General features: G+C 47.1%; 6 protein-coding genes across 6 annotated transcripts; 4 read left to right on the top strand and 2 right to left on the bottom strand.

The window, feature by feature from the left end:
* Window positions 1-95: 95 nt before the first annotated feature.
* JR316_0003297 (uncharacterized protein) lies at window positions 96-1,051 on the top strand (the record flags this gene model as incomplete). The annotated part of the gene is made up of 5 exons (XM_047889070.1): window positions 96-240; window positions 296-534; window positions 593-748; window positions 876-938; window positions 989-1,051. The coding sequence occupies 5 exons, from the start codon at window positions 96-98 to the stop codon at window positions 1,049-1,051; spliced, it is 666 nt and encodes a 221-aa protein (XP_047751444.1).
* A 139-nt stretch (window positions 1,052-1,190) lies between these two features.
* JR316_0003296 (putative ATP-dependent RNA helicase DHX35) lies at window positions 1,191-6,921 on the top strand (the record flags this gene model as incomplete). Its single annotated transcript, XM_047889069.1, has 23 exons — window positions 1,191-1,215; window positions 1,375-1,422; window positions 1,484-1,711; window positions 1,768-1,845; window positions 1,897-2,033; window positions 2,089-2,217; window positions 2,275-2,346; window positions 2,394-2,603; window positions 2,659-2,744; window positions 2,793-2,925; window positions 2,977-3,030; window positions 3,078-3,467; window positions 3,519-3,587; window positions 3,643-3,720; window positions 3,773-3,794; window positions 3,846-4,096; window positions 4,155-4,249; window positions 4,303-4,335; window positions 5,217-5,643; window positions 5,708-5,912; window positions 5,968-6,518; window positions 6,576-6,607; window positions 6,666-6,921. The coding sequence occupies 23 exons, from the start codon at window positions 1,191-1,193 to the stop codon at window positions 6,919-6,921; spliced, it is 3,609 nt and encodes a 1,202-aa protein (XP_047751443.1).
* A 256-nt stretch (window positions 6,922-7,177) lies between these two features.
* On the bottom strand, window positions 7,178-9,814 carry JR316_0003295 (putative phosphoribomutase; the record flags this gene model as incomplete). Its single annotated transcript, XM_047889068.1, has 20 exons — window positions 7,178-7,192; window positions 7,265-7,435; window positions 7,486-7,569; window positions 7,622-7,637; window positions 7,698-7,777; window positions 7,831-7,961; window positions 8,013-8,203; window positions 8,261-8,352; window positions 8,403-8,410; window positions 8,461-8,639; window positions 8,689-8,855; window positions 8,904-8,945; window positions 8,993-9,009; window positions 9,060-9,112; window positions 9,160-9,329; window positions 9,382-9,407; window positions 9,463-9,504; window positions 9,554-9,579; window positions 9,632-9,705; window positions 9,761-9,814. 20 exons carry the CDS (start codon window positions 9,812-9,814, stop codon window positions 7,178-7,180), a joined length of 1,638 nt encoding a protein of 545 aa, XP_047751442.1.
* Window positions 9,815-9,962: 148 nt separating this feature from the next.
* Window positions 9,963-13,933, top strand: JR316_0003294 (Peroxisomal biogenesis factor 6; the record flags this gene model as incomplete). Its single annotated transcript, XM_047889067.1, has 13 exons — window positions 9,963-10,193; window positions 10,251-10,904; window positions 10,961-11,034; window positions 11,084-11,416; window positions 11,473-11,688; window positions 11,747-11,966; window positions 12,012-12,168; window positions 12,220-12,377; window positions 12,431-12,609; window positions 12,662-12,900; window positions 12,954-13,332; window positions 13,385-13,608; window positions 13,656-13,933. 13 exons carry the CDS (start codon window positions 9,963-9,965, stop codon window positions 13,931-13,933), a joined length of 3,342 nt encoding a protein of 1,113 aa, XP_047751441.1.
* Window positions 13,934-14,007: 74 nt separating this feature from the next.
* On the bottom strand, window positions 14,008-16,042 carry JR316_0003293 (uncharacterized protein; the record flags this gene model as incomplete). Its single annotated transcript, XM_047889066.1, has 7 exons — window positions 14,008-14,131; window positions 14,180-14,263; window positions 14,311-14,951; window positions 14,997-15,025; window positions 15,076-15,432; window positions 15,485-15,993; window positions 16,026-16,042. 7 exons carry the CDS (start codon window positions 16,040-16,042, stop codon window positions 14,008-14,010), a joined length of 1,761 nt encoding a protein of 586 aa, XP_047751440.1.
* Window positions 16,043-16,101: 59 nt separating this feature from the next.
* Window positions 16,102-17,301, top strand: JR316_0003292 (Sphingosine kinase 1; the record flags this gene model as incomplete). The annotated part of the gene is made up of 3 exons (XM_047889065.1): window positions 16,102-16,592; window positions 16,639-17,119; window positions 17,173-17,301. 3 exons carry the CDS (start codon window positions 16,102-16,104, stop codon window positions 17,299-17,301), a joined length of 1,101 nt encoding a protein of 366 aa, XP_047751439.1.
* Between the last annotated feature and the right edge of the window lie 15 nt (window positions 17,302-17,316).

The raw sequence follows: 17,316 nt of genomic DNA, 5'->3' as shown, positions 1-17,316 counted from the left end.
GAAAGAGTTACCTTCTTTTCCCCTGCTTTCAAGTCGTGCGTCATATTCCACACCAATTTCTCTGTAGATTCGCTGACTTTTGCTTTACAGTAAACATGGTCTCCAGAACATTGATGGGTGTTTGGGTCGCCCTTGATTTTTGTCTTTTAGTCGCCGGTGCTCTCTCTGTTGCCCTGTCCATTGTCTGGCGTGCTCCCAATGTCCTCATGAATATGGTCTTGTCATCCGCTGATCTCACTGGTGCGAGCTTTCCTTGGATAACAACACTGTCTGCTTATACCCCTCTCTCTGTTAGCGGGCACAATTTTGGGTGTCGCATTTTTGATCACTTTCGCGATATCAGTAGGCGCCATTATTCAAAGAAACCATGTCACCCTCGGACTCGTTATTCTCAACTGGACACTGCTCGTAGATGCTATCGGTGTCTTGATTATCGGTTCATTTGTGTGGATATACACTTTGAGGGAGCGTGCCAACTTCTATGTCCTCTGGAAGGCGGCCTCGCGGGATGACCGTCTGTTCCTTCAAGACAAGGTGCTGTCTTTCCTCTCATCTCCTTGACACTGGTTGATCTTATCATTATTTTTGCTAGTTCAAGTGCTGTGGATATTTTAATGGTACCGATTTTGCGGAAATAGGTGGTTCCTTCTGCACATCACAAGACGTTGTCAATGGCTTGAATCCCAATGTCACCTCAAACTTCTGTGTTACTCCCGTAACTGGTTTTGCTGATGTTACTTTGAATAATGTGTTTACGTGAGTGATGATGCTCTGTCTTCGCTCTTATATAAATTAACGGCTTTTGCATATCTTCATTCCAGGACGGTGAATTCAAACTAACTTCAAATTTGTTTCGAAATTTACATTCTATCTAGGCGTATGGATTCATGGCAATTGTGCTTTGTCTCTTACTTGCAACCATCTGTGTGATCAAAAAGGTACGCTACTTTACCATGACCGGAACCTCTTTTGTTCACAGAATTTACAGAGGAACGAAGACGAGAGATTCAAGAAAATTGACGCTAAACGAGGCGGGAGGGGCTTTGTTTGATTTCACCTCGGCCTTCAGTATATTCAGGGTTTATATGATGTAGTCGACCACATGTGTTTTCTTGCCCCGCCTGCTCAGGCGCCCAACGATCTTTTCTCACACCTTTCTTTATTTTATTTCTTTCGGTTTCAACAGTTTCATGCTCTACCGCAAGTATAGGGTCGGTAAGTAGTTGTATGTAGTTGAGTCTTTGTGGATACTGCTACCAGGTCAAATGGACATCATGATAGCAAACCTTTAGTATAGACTATTAGGTCTGGAATTCTTGCATTGCTACGATTTTTTTATTAATTCGTTCTACGTGTACCTTGACTCCTAAACAGACTTTTGGAGGCCTACCTTCTATAGGTGTACTCCAGATATCATTGAATGTAATTACAGCATTTTTTCTCTGCAAAACCAAGACTCAGTGGACATTCCGGCTAACATCAGGTCACGGCCCGCCATCATCATTGTTCACAGTTTCAGTTGCAACCTTGAAGCGGACGACAAAACCAAACCCAATGCCATTGACCATCTGGAAACCGGGAACACTAGGTCCTGGAAGTTTGGTTGACCGGGAGACAGTCAACGAAGGACATGTGGTACCCTACGCACCAGCGGCAACCAACCCGTACTCGATCCGTGCCACAACAGAAAGTTTACCGATCTTCAAACATCGTCCGTTATACCCTCTTTCCTTTCTCACCTAAGACCTATTCTAACTACAAGTACAGAAAAGAATCTATTATACTGTGTGGAAAGATACGGTGTTGTAATAGTCGTAGGCCAGACTGGATGTGGAAAGACTACTCGTAAGCATATTCATGTATCTACTTGCATTTGTTTGCAATGATCACAGCAAGAACTTCCTCAGTATCTTTATCGCACTGGATGGGCAGACGAAGGAAGAGTTATTGCATGCACGCAACCTCGACGCGTCGCAGCGACGTCTGTTGCTACTCGTGTTGCGCAAGAAATGAGAACTGAGCTTGGTAAAAAGGTAAGCTCTGCTCTTGGTCTTCCTTTTGGACACTTAATCATCCCAAGGAAAATAGGTTGGGTACACAGTTCGGTTCGAGAATCTCAGTGACCCGCAGGAAACTCGTATTCTTTACATGACGGATGGTATGCTGTTCCGAGAAACTCTCATGGATCCATTGCTGAGCCGGTACAGCGTGATCATGGTATCTCCCTTCATTGCTGTTATACAGCAAGAGGTTCTGACAAGGACATCATTATAGGTTGACGAAGCTCATGAACGTAGTATACACACAGATCTCTTGCTTGGGATTCTTAGAAAGCAAGTTTCCTTGGTTTTCCAGTATACTTTTATATATTAACGTTTCGCAGAATCCGAAAGAAACGACCTTCCCTTCGAATTATCGTCTCATCTGCAACGCTGGATGCCACCAAATTCTTCGATTACTTTTCAGAAGGGGGTGGCAAGGACGAAGTCACCATTGTTAGTCTGGAGGGTCGCATGTATCCTGTGGAAGTCGCGTATCTACAAGAACCCGTCGCCGATTACGTTAGTAAAGCTGCTGAAACAGTCTGGAATATTAACCTGAAGGTAAATCAATATATCTTCCTGGGTGTATCTCTAAACAATTTTAACGTCTTTCCAGCAAGGCCCTGGTGACATCTTAGTTTTCTTGACTGGAAGGGAAGAGATCGACAGATGTCTTCAGGAATTGTCAGACATGCTTCCTCTGTACGTTTTCTGATAATTTTAACGATAACGAAAACTCAGTTACTTCAGCTTACCTGCCACAGCAACGCGTCTCTTGCCTTTGCCTCTTCACGCGGGTCTCACCACAGATGAACAGTTACAGATTTTCAATTCAGCTCCTCCTGGAACTCGAAAAGCTATTATTTCTACCAACATTGCCGAAGTACGACTTCTTTTCTAGAGTGCAAGGCAAATAATTGATATGATTGTTAAGGCCAGTGTAACGATAGAGGGTGTCAAATTTGTTGTGGATAGTGGTTTTGTCAAGGTTTGTCAGTTGTTATAATTGGAATATTTCCATCATTCATTTTTTAGATACGCGTTTACAACCCAACAAGTGGGCTTGCATCACTGGCAACTGTTCCTGTTTCCGCCGCATCGGCTACCCAGCGCGCTGGACGGGCAGGTCGAACCTCCCCTGGTATATGTTACAGGCTATATCCCATGTCATCATTTAAAAATCTGCCTTTGACAACGCCACCCGAAATCACCAGAACGGACATGACCACACCCATTCTTCAGCTCAAGTCCCTTGGAATTGATGACCTTGTGAAGTTTGATTGGGTATCTGCTCCTCCTGCCGAAACCGTGCTCAGAGCATTGGAGGGACTGTACGCTGCTGGGATGATTGACGATACTGGAAAACTAACTGAAATGGGCGAACAAGTATCGGAGTGCCCGGTTGAGGTTAACATTGCCAAAATGGTTTGCAATCCAATTTGACTTCTAACCCAATTTAATGTTGACTCGATGCAGTTGTTTAGCTCCAAAGAGTATAAATGTGGCGAGGAAATACTTACTATCGCTGCTATGACGGCCGTTCAGGTATTATTGGTCTCGCTATGTTCCTTGCAACCCTTCCACTCAGTTTCATACTTAGGATGTATTCGTCATTCCAGACGGTGCACCAGGAGCGTTGGCTGAATTGGAGAGAAGGAAGTTTACTGCTCAAGAAGGGGTGAGATAACGATCTGTATCTAACCTGGTTGGATTACTGACCTCAAGACCAGGATCATTTCACATTGCTAAATGGTAGGAGCTTGTCATTGGTTTTATGATGTAAATTGATTGATCTGTGCAAAGCTTACAATGCGTTCACCAAGTCTCGTCGAGATGCGTCGTGGTGCAAATCCCACGCATTGTCGTATAGAGCAATGCATCGTGTCAGTACAATCCGGCAACAATTACATTCGTATATGAAGCGCTTCCATCTACCAACCGAAAGCTGCGAAGGCGACGCGAAGAGACTAGCAAAATGTCTCGTGAGTGGATATTGGCGAAACGGCGCCCGTTGGTGTGCCGATGGGACTTATAGATCTGTCAGAGGCAATATGGTGCGGCCTTTATTATCTGATTGCCTACCGCCACCCTTCATCTCAACATGTCCACTAGATTCTACATGTTCATCCCTCGTCGGTGCTGTTTACAAGGAAACCCAGGACAGGATGGGTTATCTTCCACGAGATGGAAGAAACAAAGAAACCACAGTATGTGGAATTTGGTTATACTTTGCAAACGTCTGCTCACTTTTTAACCCTAGAATTCGCATTCTCACCGAAATTGAGCCAGATTGGTAGGTCCATTAGGCGTGTATCTTGATTTTTACATTAATGTAATTTGCCATTTTTTCTATAGGCTTCTCGAGCACGGGCATGCATACAATGATAAACGAAGTTAGGGGCTAACTCAAATAGACGCCCTCCTGATTATCTAAGTGCATTTCTCAACGCTGCCGCATACCGTCGTGCTTGAAACGGGCCACATCAAAAATTTACCAAGTAAACTGGTGTAGTCTCCATTACGTATTTACTTCCTACAAATATTCTTTCTGTGTAATTTCCGCGTTGACAGCGCAGGTGTTTTGTAACAGGAATGAACGATCATCTGTACTTTCAACGAATAGGGGCGACGTATGCATTGACCAAGAGTATTTTCGAAAGAAAAAAACTTCTATTGACTTTCGCTGAACTGTGGCGTAAGGCCAGGCTCCAATCTTCCGCCCGCATTGTTTTCCAGTGATCAAAGACATTGTCGATCCCAAAGACAAGAAGTGGTTTTGGGGTGTTCAGTTAGCCAATATTCCAAGGATAGTGATGTTTAAAGGCGCTCATAGCTCCTTACGGTTACCGAGGTTGCAAATTTGCGGTGCGGAGTGATCATACTCATTCATCCGTCTCGGTTTTGTCGGTTGTTAAAGCTGCATCTTCGTGTTCAATGCCTATCGCTGCTCCAAAATCTAGTATTTATATTCTTTGACTGGTCCAATTTCTTGATTATCTGTTGTTGAACTCCATTATTAGAGTGAAGGATGGGCCTATGGTCGTTACAAATCCAACTTTGGAAGTCAAATACATGACCACCCCTTGATCACGGTGGTGGTGGCTGACGGGTTCGGCGCACTGCATATAAATTCTGTTCGTGATCCCAAATCGCTCATTTTGATTTGTGTTCCAGTTTGGTGGGTCATTTCTCTATGTCGAACGTTGAGTCTTACGACTCATATGATGAGCTCAATGACGCCAGGTATGTGAAATTCCCTGTACCGCCGTTACAATCTATATTTTATGGAATATCTGGCAGCACACCTAGGCCTGGTTTCTTCGCCATCCTCTTCGAAGCTCTCTGCCTCAATAATCAACGACGTAGATCGTTGTTTTTGGCGGTTATCTTTACTTCCATAATCTTTCTTGTCTCCCTAAGAGAATACATTCCCTCGGCGGAATTTCTCGATAGCATGGTCCCAACGTCGGCCCTCGACTTCATTGCTGCAGAGAGCCATAACCTTACAACAACGCCTTTCACCAACGTGGCTGAGCCAGTTGTTTTTACACTTATTATGTGGTCAGAAGACTCGGCGTTTGAAGGCGCAATTTTAATCAAGGTGATTCGTCTGAAGGGATTGGCAATCTCATAACATGTTCTGATTTTGCGCATCCTATCCATAGTCCATCATTCTTTACAACACTAGACCATCTGACATTCACATCATCTGCGATGATTCTGCAGAAAAAATAATCAGGTCTCGACTTGAATTGGTTCAATATCCTCTTCACCGCATTCGGGTTTGGTTCTACAAACCATCTTGGCAGAGCATGCTTGACCGCATCCATCGGGAGGGTACACTGGCTACGGATCATCCAGCTGGTCTACGTACGTGTCTTGTTTTTAAAGGACACTTTTCATTGACTACAACTCTTTCGTTTAGCTGGGCTGATGAAATTGTTCATACAGGAAATTCTTCCACCAACAGTGAAGAAGGGCATATTTGTTGACACTGACGCTATTTTTATAAGCGATCCATCGTTACTTTGGGATGTTTTCACTACACTAAAACCTGAAACAGCGTTCGTCATGGGCAGTCATCCAGATCAAGTCGCCCCAGATTGGAATGACGCATCCAAAATCTGTTCTTGTATCATGCTGCTTAACTTGGACAAGTTAAGGGCGTTGCGGTTGATGGACTCCAGTGCTTATCGTGCACTCGACGATTTTCCGGCACTGTCTCCTGAAGCTTTTAAAGCTAAATATGGCGAGCCAAGTGGCGAGGATGGGCGCTACAATAATGTGCATTTAGGAGATCAGGGATACTGGTGGGCTATAGTAGATTTTCGTCCTGACCTCTTCGAGCCTTTGTCCTACGACTACGAGGTCACGACTTGCTTATTGGACACGTATTCGGCTGGTCTTGGAGACGATGCAATAACAGAAGAAGAAGAATTATCTCGTCAATCTCATGTCAAAGGCACGCCCCAAGAGGTAAATATTCAATGACCGCTGAAGCCTCATATAAACTAATTGTGCCATTCCTTTTAGGGGCATGTTGTTCTCCCCAAGATACTCCACTTGTAAGTGTGATTTTAAAAATGCAGACTCTCTGTCTCGACGGTTGAATGCACACTATAGTAACTGTTTACATGGATCTGCGCGATATTACGAATGGCCCGGGTGGTCAAATCCTGAAGAAGGATGGAACATACGCTGGGGATCCGCTGTTGCTTACCACAAAGGTTACAAATGGATATGGCTTAATCAAGGGAAGAATGACCATCCTGAACACAAAATCGAGATGTTTGCAATAGAAAACATCACATTCGCAGATGAAATGTTGCTATATAACGATACGGCTCAGGCAAGCCCGGAATCCTTGGTGGCAAATTGAAAGAGTTGACCTGATTAATATCATTTACACTAATAATATTGTATAATTAGAGAAGTAAACGGAATTGGTCTCAAGCATGAGAAATATTGTATTTGTCGGCCTGGAACCATTGGCTAGAAATTTCAGCGATCGCTTTGGGCAGAACTTGTCGAACAAGTGAAGCATCATTGCCACTCCCCTCTAGATAATATTTGATCTGATGTTGCCGTCAGATTTACCTCTTTTCTACGATTACAATGAAAGACAGACCTTAGGTTCAGTCCCGCTTGTCCTAACAAATATTTTGTCAGTATATTTTCATGAAAAAAGAGCAAGGAACCATATCATGCCTAAGTGTTAATACCAAGCTAGTATCCTGGTTGCCTGCCCTGATCTGGATCATATGCCCAGAAGACAGAGGAAGAGATGGCTTGTAAGTTGGAGGGTTTCCACTGTCGTAACCAGTGGTCAGGTCGATCACCCTATTGATGTCAAGGCCAGCAAGGGTTTTCGGGTACACTGCCCCTGATAGCGACTATAAAGTTTAGTTAGTGTCTGGAATATCATGCTCAGAAAAGCACATACCGGGTTTACATTATACTTGCGCAACCGAGCAAAAATCTTGTCGGTGATCTTGGGGTCTGTGCAAGTGAAGTAACTGTTGCTCGTCTATATTCGACGTAAATGCATAGTTCATAAGGGTTCACGAAAGATAAAATACCTGGAAGTAGCCGTATCTGATAGTGTATGGCTTCAACTCAGTGGGATGTGTACTATAATCTAAGGAAATTTAAAACCTTTTATAAAGTTTCTCTAAATGTCCTTCCACGGTTTCCCCTTGACGTCGAAGTGCAGCGATAAGCTCTCCGAAAAGCATCTGTTGTGGGTCGTCGAAAAATGAAGTGCCGCATAAATATTTTAGGAACGCACCGTAGCGGCGACACCGTCTTTATCTCTGACTTGCGAGCCAAACATATATCCAATGGCTTCTTCGTATCCAAATGGTACATCGAAACCTTGATCCACTAAGCGGAGCGCCGTGTTGCCAATGAACTTGAATCCTGACAATGCAATGTTAGCATAGCGCACCCGGTAGCCACATGTCGACATACCTGTAAGACACTCCTCAAATTTGAACCCCTCCACATCGGCCATCGACTGAATCATTTTTGAACTGACAGTAGAAGCAACCATTGCTAATTTCTCAATTGGCTTCCCAGAAGCTTTGTATGTTTCAAATACTCGGCTTGCAAACAGACTGCCTAATTGGTCACCAGTGAAGAGGGTCCATCCACCAGTTGCTCTGGCCGTCGTTTATCAGGTTCATTCGGTCAAAAGGAAAGTTTCGAAGTTTTCCCACCTCCTTTCAGCAGCTGTAAACCTGTCTGCATCAGGATCCTGTGCTAAGACATAGTTAATCCCTTCCCTTTCCGCAGTCGCCAGAGCAAGGTCCTATCGGCATTTAACCTAGTTAAACAAGTAAGGATATAGTTTATATTTACCAATGCTCCTGTAAAGCAGTTGTAAGTAAAATGAGAGTTATGAAATGGAAACGTTTACCTTTTTCTTCTGGATTTGGAAACTTCACAGTAGGAAATTCAGGATCAGGTTGCTGTTGCTCAATTACCGGCGTGTACGAGGGGAATCCGAAAATTGAAAATCCCTCCTTCACAAAATAATCACCGACGCCATGCATGGAGGTGTTTACAAACTTATTACCAGAGTCAGAATTGAGCTCTCTGAGGATTTATCAGCGAGTGAGCAAAAAGAATACAGCTTTCAGCGCACCGGTTAGTCAGTAGGCTTCCCAGATATTCAAAATATTCGGTCTGAAGTTGTTTCGTCATGTCGACAAGAAGGTTAGATTGAAATATGTCCAATTGGCTTGCTGGTGCTCCTTGATGACTATGCGACGTGATAGCTTTCGATATACCGTCATCGTGAGGACCGATAATCTAGGATGGATCAGCTTTCGGCAAAAGAGTACTTCTGAGACCATTCACCTGAACGGCATTTTCCCAGTAGACCTTGTATCCGTTATCTTGCTGCTTATGGCGTTAAGATTGTTCAGGAAATTATTATATGTTCTTACTTTGGGGTTGTGACTAGCTGGAATGGGTCTCGTAACTTTAAACTTTCATAGTATAGAAAAAAAGTACCTGTAATCATAACACCACATGCAGCTCCCAGTTGTTTAACGCTGAAAGGTACCCTGAAAGCGGTCAGTCAGCGAGTCAAATCAGACCAGGTCTCACTTACATCGGTGTATGATTGAACCCACGGAGAAGGTAGACTTTAATGCCTTTGGAGATAAATATTCCAGCCGTAAGTTGGGCCCAGTGTTCAGAGTGATGTCTATGGTCGTAACCAACGACTAAGCCGCGATTGTGTGCGTCTTTAACATGTTCCAATACATAATCAGAAAGTCCCTTTGCAATTAGATCAGTAGGACGAAGATTATAGAATGTTTAAGAAAAGAACCTGGGATGTTTGGAGAATAATGAGATCTTGAATATAATTAAACGTCTGTTCTTCAGTGCACTGAATCGTTGACAGGCGAACCGTTCATGCGAGACCAGCCAGCTTCCATTCTGCCTCTCAATCCTTTGATGGAACATAAGCTTAGGGAACTGGAAGTACAGTAAGTACATACCAGCAGTACCAAACTCAATACGTGTCCTGTTCGTAGTAGATGTTGATACAGTTCGGAATAGATTATCACTTCAAGTACCTCAAACGTTTCTCCAGTTCATCTACGTTGCGACTGTCCCATAGATCCTGGATTTCTTTCCGAGTCTCAGGATTCTTCCAGAGCATTGAGTACGCATAGAATGGTTTTTATAATGCTAGAGTTGCATACCGGATCCAACGCTATCCATTCTTCTACAAGATCTTTCAGAGGTGGAGATGACATGTTGTACAAGATTAAGAAACACAGGATTGGTGGGATGTCGATGATTTCTTGGCAGGGTCTCCGGAACACCGGTGTCTTGTATAACCCCGACCTAGCGTCTAATTCCGTTTTATCGACTTCCTTCACCATCTACCATACTCCGTCGCCGATGACTTTCTTTTTCGACAACGATCAAGTGCTTACTTCGACATGGTCCTTCAAGGAAGAAGAAAAATCCGACGACGATGCGGTCGTTCTCCTTGGACACCGCCTTTGGCAAGCCTTAAGCTCTAAGCCCGCCTCCGGCCGCATCTGCATCTCACTTGCACCTGTTTCCTCTGCCTCGGACGCGTCAAACGTGTTGAGGTCTGTTTTATCATGGGCATCTCTCAATGACAAGGTATAGTATCGTGAACAATTTGCTACCGGGCGCGTTTTAAGGCTGTCTTGCTCGTAGGATCCAAACCAACCTCTCCTAATTCCGTCTGCTTGGGTGAAAAAACACCCTCAAATATTCACCTCATCATCCAGGGAACTGTTTGTCAAACTAGAGGAACCATTAACCCTCACAGCGGTGATAGTCACTGCCCTTTCCGATGATGCGTATGAAAAAGCATCTTCAGAACAATCTGTTGTCGACACTCTGTTATTCAACAACCATCCGATATTGCATGAAGGAGATGTTCTCGCATACACAGGAGACGTGACCAGGGACCTCAATAAGACACGTTTGGAATACAGGTTGGAACTCCTAGAACCTGTCATGCAAGGAATTGCAGCGAAGGGTACTACGAAAATCATTCTTATGTCGTCCCAGAACTTTGAATCCTCTACAATATCTGATCAAGATTCTTCTGAATCAACGGATGGCACGCAGGATGCAATAGAAATAGACGAGGAGTTCCTTGGAAGTTCTGTCATGAATCTCAATTTAGACTCACCTCGAGAGCACGATGCATATACCAGTGATTCTAGCCAGGATGGAGAAGCATCTTGGTCTGGGTACACACCCATCAATTTGTCTGCCCCCGTAGATGCTTCGCAAGACGATTGCACTTTGTATGTTCGTACGGCCGACTTGGGGAAATTAGGGTTACTTAGCGGATACTGGGTACGTGGTTATGGTCTTATGGGGAAGCAACGCGAGATATAATCTGACTTACTCAGGCAATTGCAGGCATCAAACCTTCTAGCTCACGTCTTGTGCGTATAATTGCCAACGACGATGCTGTCAAATCAACGTAAGATGATTCTATCCGATACATGTACAGTTTATCTTACGCTATTTAGTGGGAGTTTGGCAGGGTCCCCTTTACTCATACACAATACGTATGGCGATGAGGCAGAAAGCTATGCAAGGAGTCCACCCCAGCTGTCTATCAGATCCAGCCCTTTTGGGTCCTCTAATCCTGCAATACCAACCGCTCGTGCTATCACCATAGCCCGTGTAGCATCACCAGCGTCGATTAATCGTCAATACCAGCCACTCTTTTTAGAATCTTTAAAACGCCATTTTGCTTCGAGAAAGAGGTTGTTAAAACAGGGGGATGTTATTGCGGTATCTATTGACACTGATGTCGCGCGTCTAAATCCTGACCACGAACACGGTACATTCGGAACCAGGTATTCCTTAATTTTATACATGTTAAAACTGTGGCGACTGACTGGTTGTTATCAAGCCGTGACTTCCGCCCGAATGAGGTGGTTTTCTTCAAAGTGACCAACATTGAGTATGACGTGGTGAACCATGCAAATTCCTCAGTTCAGGACCTATACACTGGATCTACACTGGGTGAACTTGGTTGTTGGGTGGATACTTCTATCACACGGATGATTCAAACGGGAATCGAGCATTCTAGAGTTCCTAGGGTGCGCTCTTACATGAACATTGGCAAGTCAAAAGAGGTTTATTTATTAGCCGGGCAACTGACTTTGCATACCAGACTTTGCAAGCAGTAAATCGTATTCCCGACTATTAACACTCCCTGCGTCTCGTCTTATTGGCGCGGACAGCCCGTACGCCAAGATTCACGCATTAACATCAGCGGCATTGTCTCAAAGAGCAATGGACTATAATCTGCAACTTTCATTCTTGCTGAAAGGCGGAAGAGGGATTGGAAAATTCACAGTGGCATCTTGGGTTGCCGAGTCTCTGGGACTTCACCTATTAGAGGTATTTTAAGTTCAGTATTCTTTTTTGCATACTAACTTTTTTCAGGTCAACTGTTATGACATTATAGGAGACACCGATGTGAAAACCGAAGCTACTTTGCGAGTACGGCTGGACCAAGCCAAGGAATGCACACCATGTTTACTCGTGCTGCGTAACTTGGAGGCTCTATCACAGACCACACAAGCACCCGAGCCAGGAAAAGGTGAACTCGGTGAATTTCTCGTCAATCAGAAGCTAACTGTTTTGACTGCAGAGCCTGTGATTGCGAATGTTCTGGCAGAGTGCTTGAACGATATACAAAATGGATGGAAATTGACTGGATACCCTGTGATTGTGTTGGGAACGACCAGCGAGAGTGGCCGTGTACCGAAAAGCCTGCAGAGTTGTTTCAAGCAGGAGATCAATATCGAGGTAGTTTTTTTTTGTGCCCGAGGATGATATTTGGTTGACGAATTTTGGCGTAGGCTCCAGACGAAGTGGAACGACTAGAAATTCTGCAATGCCTTGTCAGCGGGGAGATCATTGGATCTGATGTTTCGTTGCAACATGTAGCTACGCAGACAGCAGCTTTGCTCGCTGGTGACCTGCGCGATCTTGTTGCACGTGCAAAAGCAGCATCTATAGACCGGGCAACGAGCACAAGGTGCGGAATATCTTGAAGTATAGTGAGATAAAACCTGATATTTTTTGTCTAGTGGACTTGTCAAGAATGATACATTCCTGCGGAATATTGCGCTCTCTGCGGCTGACTTTGATGTAGCACTTTCAAAAGCACGCGAGTCGTATTCTGAGAGCATTGGTGCGCCTAAAATTCCCAGTGTTTCATGGGACGACGTTGGTGGGCTGGCACACGTCAAGACGGACATTTTGGATACCATCCAGCTACCTTTGGAACACCCCGAGCTGTTTGCAGACGGACTGAAGAAACGATCAGGTGCGATTTATTTATTGGGTTTCCATACAAGACGCTTATAAAAAACACAAAAGGAATCCTTCTGTACGGCCCACCAGGGACGGGAAAGACGCTGATAGCAAAGGCGGTCGCGACGTCGTGCTCGCTCAACTTTTTCTCAGTCAAGGGCCCGGAGCTGCTGAACATGTACATCGGCGAGTCCGAGGCGAACGTGCGGCGGGTGTTCCAGCGGGCGCGGGATGCGAAGCCGTGCGTGATCTTTTTCGACGAGCTGGACTCTGTCGCGCCGAAGCGGGGCAACCAGGGCGACTCGGGCGGTGTGATGGACAGAATTGTGAGTCAGTTGCTGGCGGAGCTGGATGGGATGTCGGGTGCGGGCGGCGGGGACGTGTTTGTGATTGGCGCGACGAACAGGCCGGATTTGTTGGATCCTGCGTTGCTTAGACCTGGAAGGTGTGTGGGTTTTCTGGGTGGAGGATGTTGAAATATGTTGAATTGTGTCTAGGTTTGACCGGATGTTGTATTTGGGCGTCAGCGATACACATGAGGCGCAGTTGAACATTCTCGAAGCGCTGACGCGCAAGTTTAGACTGGATCCGGATCTGGACTTGCGCTCTATAGCGGAAAAATGTCCGTTCAATTATACCGGCGCGGACTTTTACGCACTGTGCTCGGACGCGATGCTCAACGCGATGTCGCGCAAGGCAGAAGAGATTGAGGAAAAACTGGGTGAGTGCGATTTAGTGCATGTGAATCAATGGCTCATTTGGGTGTAGCGCAACTCAACGCGCAACCGGGGCCGTATGTGCACCCGCATCCTATCACGCCGCAGTATTATCTCGCTGAGCTGGCCAAGCCTGATGAAATCCTTGTGTATGTCTCGAAACGCGATTTTGAGCGGGCGCTGGATATGCTTGTGCCGAGTGTGAGTCAGGCGGAGATGGAGCATTATGCGCTGGTGCAGAAGCGGTTCTCAAAGATCAAAGAGGAGAATGAGACGGAGAGCGCTAACGAGAGCAAAGGGAAGGGAAAAGGGAAAGCGAGAGAGGCGTAGTAATATTGTGTATGCAATCTATATAACATGTATATTATCTACTTGGGGTGTCCGTACATACAAAAATGCGTGAATTAGAACCATTTGGAGGGTCTGAGTCCGATTCTGTCGAAGATCCCTTTGACGTTTGTTGTGACGAGGGAACTGAGACCTGATAATGCGGCGGGTGGGTAGACGGGGGTGCCAACAATTTCGAGGCTGAAGAAAATGTCAGCGTTGAACGAGAAAAAGGGCCATTAAACGCACTGGTACGCTGGTTTGCCGTCGATGACTGTCTCTAGACGTAGAGTTGGCTTGTCAATGTCTCTTGTGTCGACTTCAAACGCGGACCTGTGGTGCGTGTTATTAGAAAAAAGGGCGAAAGGACAGATACGCACCACTTGACGTTCCCAGTAGGGATGTACGCGATCCTCTTTTCATACGGCACTTCCTCGACGCCTTCAGTGACGTTACGCGTAAAGAACGCCTCACTCCGTTCCCTCATGGTGTGTACAAAAGGAATATAAAACATGCTCAATGGGCTGGTGGAGAACTCTCTGACGACATAGCCAGGGTCGCCGTCTCGTACCGCAAACTCGACGGCGCCAAACTCGTGGCGGTCGCCGCTGATGACGATGAGGTTGGGGACGGAGTGGAAGGCGGCGAGCAGGGCGGCCTTTTCGTCTGCGTAGCCTGCCCAGGAGTCGATCTGGGCGTCGTGGGTCCAGAGGGAGGTGAAGGGGACAGAGGAGACGATGAATTTGAAGGGGGCGGGGTGGGTGGTGTTGACGCGGTGCAGCCAGGCATGGAGCGCGGCGAGCTGGGTGGGCCCGAGCATTGTTTTGGGTTCGACGGTGGTGTTGGGAGGAGAGCGGTAGCGTCTGGTGTCCATGACGAAAAAGGCGATGTCTCCGTGCTGGAAGTCGTAGTAGTTTTCGTGGGCGTCGTAGTTTGTGGAACCGGCGTAAATGTGGTAGGCATTAGAGGCGTTGGCAAAGGGCGGTAGGTCGAGCGAGTTGCCGCCATAGTTGTTGATGAACTGGGATATGTCAGTAAGGGCATTTTTACAAGGGAACAAGCTTGCCTCGTGGTCGTCGTAAGCGAATATTATAGCTGGAGGGAGTTTAGTGGATGGAAAGGAAAAGAAAATGGGAGGGACTGACGAAGTTGTTCATAGACCTTTCTGAAACTTGGGCTGGCATAGTTGCGGCGGTAGAGACGACGATAGGCCTCCTGGTCGTCACCAATGTAGGTAGGGACATCGGCGTAGATAAAGTCACCGAGAAAGAGTAGAAATTCGATGGGAGATTGGGTGTGGTTGACGGCATAGAGGTAGTCTGCGAGATGGTCAAAGCCAGGGATGGTGCGCCTGTGAAAGGGGCCGGCGTAGGGAAAGTTGGGGGTGATGCAAGAGGTGGCGAGGAAGCGGAAGAAGCTGGGGGCGTGGAGACGGGGGTCAGGGAAGGTGCGGAAAGGGATGGGGCGGTCGAGGGCGGTGCGGTTAGAGTCGGCGATGACGTCTATGGACGGGGGGATCAGATAAGATACGGCAGAGAGAAGAGAGAGACGGACATTCGTAGGAGGTGCTTGGCCAGAGACCAGCGAGACGGACGGTCTGAGCCCAGTCAGAGTGCTCTGTGAGGTTGAGGGTAGGACCAGGCTTCCAGGGCAGAGACGAGTTGGACTGCTCGCGGTAGAGGACCGCAAGAGAGTCGTTAGGGTAGGGGTGGCGGACGAGGAGCTTGACACTGTCGGGATAGACTGCACCGACGCGGGTGAATGCGACGTCTGGGGCAGTGTCAAAGAAGGGGGAGATGGCGAGGTCGGCAGAGGCAGCGAGGAGGAGGGTGTTTATGGCGAAATTGAGCAAGAAGAGGAGGCGACTGGGGGTGGGGAGGGAAAAGAGGAGAACGGCCAGGGCGCTTGGCTGGGGACTCTGTGGAATAGGCTGGGCGTTCTTTTCATGCCAGTTGGTGGGGGGCTGCGGCTGGGGAGGAAAGGCGGAGAGAAGATAAAGCAGATAGCTCGCAGGCAGCAGGGGCTGGGCTAGCCGGGTCGGAATCTGTTGTTCTCTGAGAGGTCTGTGCAGAAGATGGAAATAAATAAAACATACGATCTGCAGGAAAACATAGGCGAAGAACCGAAAGAGACTTGAGAAAAACGCAGACAGATAGTCGTCGTAGTTGAACATGCTCGTTGCCATCATCAACCCGGCCTCAGGTCACAGGCAAGCCTCTTTCTTTTTCGACCACCATCTCCGCCCTCTCCTCCCCGCCATCAACCATGTCTTCACCACCACCGCCCAAGGCGACGCAGAGAACTTTATCCACCATCTCCCAGATGCGCCCCTCACCATCGTCCTCCTTTCCGGCGACGGCACCCTCCACGAGATCATCAACGCTCTCCCTCACAGAAACATCTCCTTTGTCCTCGTCCCCTGCGGCACCGCCAATGCCCTCTACGCCTCTCTCTTTCCCCCCGCAGGTCTAGACAAGATCGAGTACAAGCTCCAGTCTGTCCGCGCCTTTCTCGCCAACGCTGCCCCTGTCCATATCTCGCTCGCCTCCGCCTCTATAGCTGCAACCTCCTCTCTCGCCTCTGTCGTCGTATCCACCGCTCTCCATGCAAATATTCTCCACCACTCAGAGTCTCTCAGGCGCTCTCACCCCGGTATCGAAAGGTATCTATCATCCATCTAATCTACCCCCCCATCTCATCTTTCCCAGATTCAAGATCGCCGCAGAGCAGAACAGCACAAAGTGGTATCGCGCACGCGCACGCATCCTCCCCGTTCCCGGCGATCGCGTACAGATATACGACCCAAAGTCCTCCGCCTTCATCCCCCACCCCGATGCCAGCCCAGACCTCGAGCTCGATGGCCCCTTTGCCTATTTCCTCTCCACCGTCAACGTAGATCGTCTCGAGCCCCATTTCAGGATATCCCCTCTCGCCCGCATCATAGCTCCCCCTCCCTCCACCTGCGACATTATCGTCCTTCGTCCCCTCCGCGATCCCCAGATCAATGACGATTCCGACGACGCAAGGAAAACGTATGTCGAAAAAGTATGGCAAGTCCTCGGCGCCGCCTATCAGAACGGCACACACGTCAACTTTACTTATGAGACAACAACTGGCGAGATCCAAGTCAACGGAGACGGTCCCGTCGTCATCGAGTATTTCAGGGCAGGCGGGTGGGAGTGGTTCCCAGTCTGTATTTTTGTCTCTCTCTCTCGCTTCTTATTACTCAACACTTTCAACAGGACCCTCAAGACGAAGACGCCCATCTCGTCTGCGCAGATGGCGCCGTTCACCGCATATCCCCTGGCGAACGCGCTGCATGCATCATCGATCAAACCCCACACACGTTTTCCGTCTATGGCCCTGTCTGATTTCTTGTATCTACT

Source organism: Psilocybe cubensis, chromosome 3 (assembly GCF_017499595.1).
Source record: "Psilocybe cubensis strain MGC-MH-2018 chromosome 3, whole genome shotgun sequence".
Taxonomy (NCBI): domain Eukaryota; kingdom Fungi; phylum Basidiomycota; class Agaricomycetes; order Agaricales; family Agrocybaceae; genus Psilocybe; species Psilocybe cubensis.
The sequence above is the reverse complement of the archived record's forward strand: the minus strand, read 5'-3'. Positions and strand labels throughout refer to the sequence as shown.